Below are 2,500 nucleotides of genomic sequence, written 5' to 3' on the forward strand. Positions count from 1 at the left end.
CAGGGGCTGTAGTTCTACCCCCTCCCCCTTTAAGTTTTTTCTCTGAAACAAAAGTGTTACGGCTACATTCCCCACATTTCAAAAATATTGCAGCACAGGCTTTTGACAAGTCGTTTCGTAGAGATTGCAGAGCAAAATAGTATGTTTTAGGACTTTTTAAACAGTCGACGAATTCCATAGTAAATTCAGGATCAAGATAAATTATCTACATTACTTTCAGCTGATTGCTGCTATTCAACCCGATTTAAAACAGAAAGCTAAAACCTATGCGACTCCCTCAGTCGACTCACTAGAATCAACCAATATTAATCCCTTATCCGCCCTAGACTTAACCAGTATGCGTTGCAAACATTACTATAATGTTATCGAACCAACAGGTGTCAGGAAATGGAGAGAGAATTTTCCGCTAGATTTTGAAAACTAGCAGACGAAATTCTCTTTTATTTACCGATCATCTTAAGACAATAAATTGAGACAGTTTGAAGTCATGGATGGCATTCCTTGTGTCTTTATATTTATATTTTCGTTTGTCATCAGGCCAAGGACCAGGACACAAGCTGTACTATGAGAATAGAAAAGGCGAAAGTAAGTTTACGACGAAAAAATACTGTTTTTAGCAACATTATGCCAAGAATATAATCACCTTACTTTTGACAGTGTTCAAATTCTCAGCTAAACTGAAACTTAAGAGAATGTTAGTGTGTGGAAATCAGTCCCTTCATTGCAGACTCCCCGGCACGACAGCTTAAAAGTAACTTTTGTCGTTTTAGCCTGTTACAAGGAAGACTGTGAACACATTGAATGATTACGTGTACTTCATATTCTCCTTTTCTCAGCTCTGTTCTTTGTAAAGTATTCCAAGCTGTTTCTTGTAATCTTTATCAAGTGCTTCTTTATTTTACATTCTTGCACTGTATGAGGATTTGAATTGTAAACTGGTACATGTGGACTTTTATCACGTAGTCTTTATGAAAAATTCATGTACTTTGCAAGAATATTAGACAAAACAATACCGCAGGTAAGTTACATAATACGTATTCGAAACGCCATCAAAAGTTTGTTTGCTTCAGTGGTTTTTTGCTCCCCACATTTGTGGGCTGTCTCTTTTACTGATTCCAAATTAAGGGTCCACGGGTGTCCAATATGTCGAGATATAGGAGAGAGAACCGCTACCATATGTTAAGTTTGTAATTTTTTTTCACTAGGTTTCTCGAAGTGCTCTTCACAGGGCGTCAATCAATGGACAATATGAGGAGGTCAAGAGGCACCTGAAGAATGGTGCAAATGTTGATGAAAGAGATCAGGTTCTTGAAGAGATTTGTACTAGTATCTTATTTTCAGTGAGATTTCTGCATAACTCACTGAATAAATATAACATCTAGCCCAAGTTTGCTTAGCCCTTTGTGCGTGGGCTAGAACATACATACATGTATTCATTACAGACGGTCAGGAAGGGCAACACTTGGCAGTATTAAAACTTACAATCCATGGCCCTGATCTTCCTTTAATTTTCACACCAGTTTGCTAGTGAGATCATAACAAAGGAATGTGGGTGAAGCCCAAATTGCTTTCTCTTCGCAATGTTGCTTAGTATCACTTTCAGCCAGTGCTGAACACCAGAATTTATACCTTGGTTTTATATTTTTTCCTTTCCCCAGTTTTTGTTAACACCGCTGCACCTTGCCTGTTGGTATGGACATGAATGTGTTGTCAAGCTCTTGCTAGATCATAATGCAGATGTGAATGCTGCAGACAGGGTAAGAAGGAAGAGAAGAGTTGACTCCCAGTTGATGTTCGTCTTAGGTTAATGCTACTACTGTTCACTCAGTGCCACAATGACACATAAGAACGTTATTTTAAGTATAAAAATTGCTGTTGTATTTTTGATCATTAGCAGCAGTCAACTGACAGATGTGAGCATATTTAGTGAGTCTACAAGGAATGAAGAATATTTATAGTATGGAGTGAACTCTGCCTCTGCAGTTCTCAAATGATGCAAATGCATGAAATAATTATTAAAAGAAAGGCAAGAATGAATAAAACCATTCAAGTGACGAACTAACTTCTCTTTCTCTTCTTTAGTTTCAGTTCACTCCTCTGCAGAAAGCTGAACGCTGCAATCATCAGTCAATAATTCAGCTGCTCCTGGACCACGATGCAAAACCAAGTCTTCAGCAACCAGTAAGTTATTTAAAATTTATCCATCTTGCGAGAAATACTTTAGGCAATATGACAATAACGTTAATTTTGCACGGAATAAATGTACTGTCTTGATCTTTGTTGTTGTGGTTTTTTTTAGGGGGGTGAGGGTGGGGTGGTGTAGGGCAAGCAATGCCAAGTGAGCCTCACTAAATTTGGTGAGCTAAATTCCATAAAGGTGCTTTGTATTCCACTGGAGCATTTTTATCGTCAGGCTTTATTGTCAGTGTAGGGCGTATTAGATGTAAGAGACGTTTCCTATCTATATTCACGACTCGCACACATGAATGAGCGTGCAGCT

General features: G+C 38.2%; 2 protein-coding genes across 2 annotated transcripts in view; one reads left to right on the forward strand and one right to left on the reverse strand.

Annotated features, from left to right (window-relative positions):
• LOC138021749 (protein mono-ADP-ribosyltransferase PARP14-like) overlaps positions 1-2,500 on the forward strand; it is a 98,353-nt gene that overhangs the window by 24,263 nt on the left and 71,590 nt on the right. Inside the window, exons 7-10 of the mRNA XM_068868740.1 lie at positions 538-585; positions 1,206-1,304; positions 1,659-1,757; positions 2,083-2,181. Of these exons, the coding sequence (XP_068724841.1) occupies positions 538-585; positions 1,206-1,304; positions 1,659-1,757; positions 2,083-2,181 (345 nt within the window). The remainder of the gene's footprint in view (positions 1-537; positions 586-1,205; positions 1,305-1,658; positions 1,758-2,082; positions 2,182-2,500) is intronic.
• LOC138021762 (uncharacterized) overlaps positions 1-2,500 on the reverse strand; it is a 55,039-nt gene that overhangs the window by 15,309 nt on the left and 37,230 nt on the right. The gene's annotated exons all lie outside the window — the stretch shown is intronic.

The sequence above is a fragment of the Montipora capricornis genome, chromosome 10 (genome assembly GCF_036669925.1).
Source record: "Montipora capricornis isolate CH-2021 chromosome 10, ASM3666992v2, whole genome shotgun sequence".
Taxonomy (NCBI): domain Eukaryota; kingdom Metazoa; phylum Cnidaria; class Anthozoa; order Scleractinia; family Acroporidae; genus Montipora; species Montipora capricornis.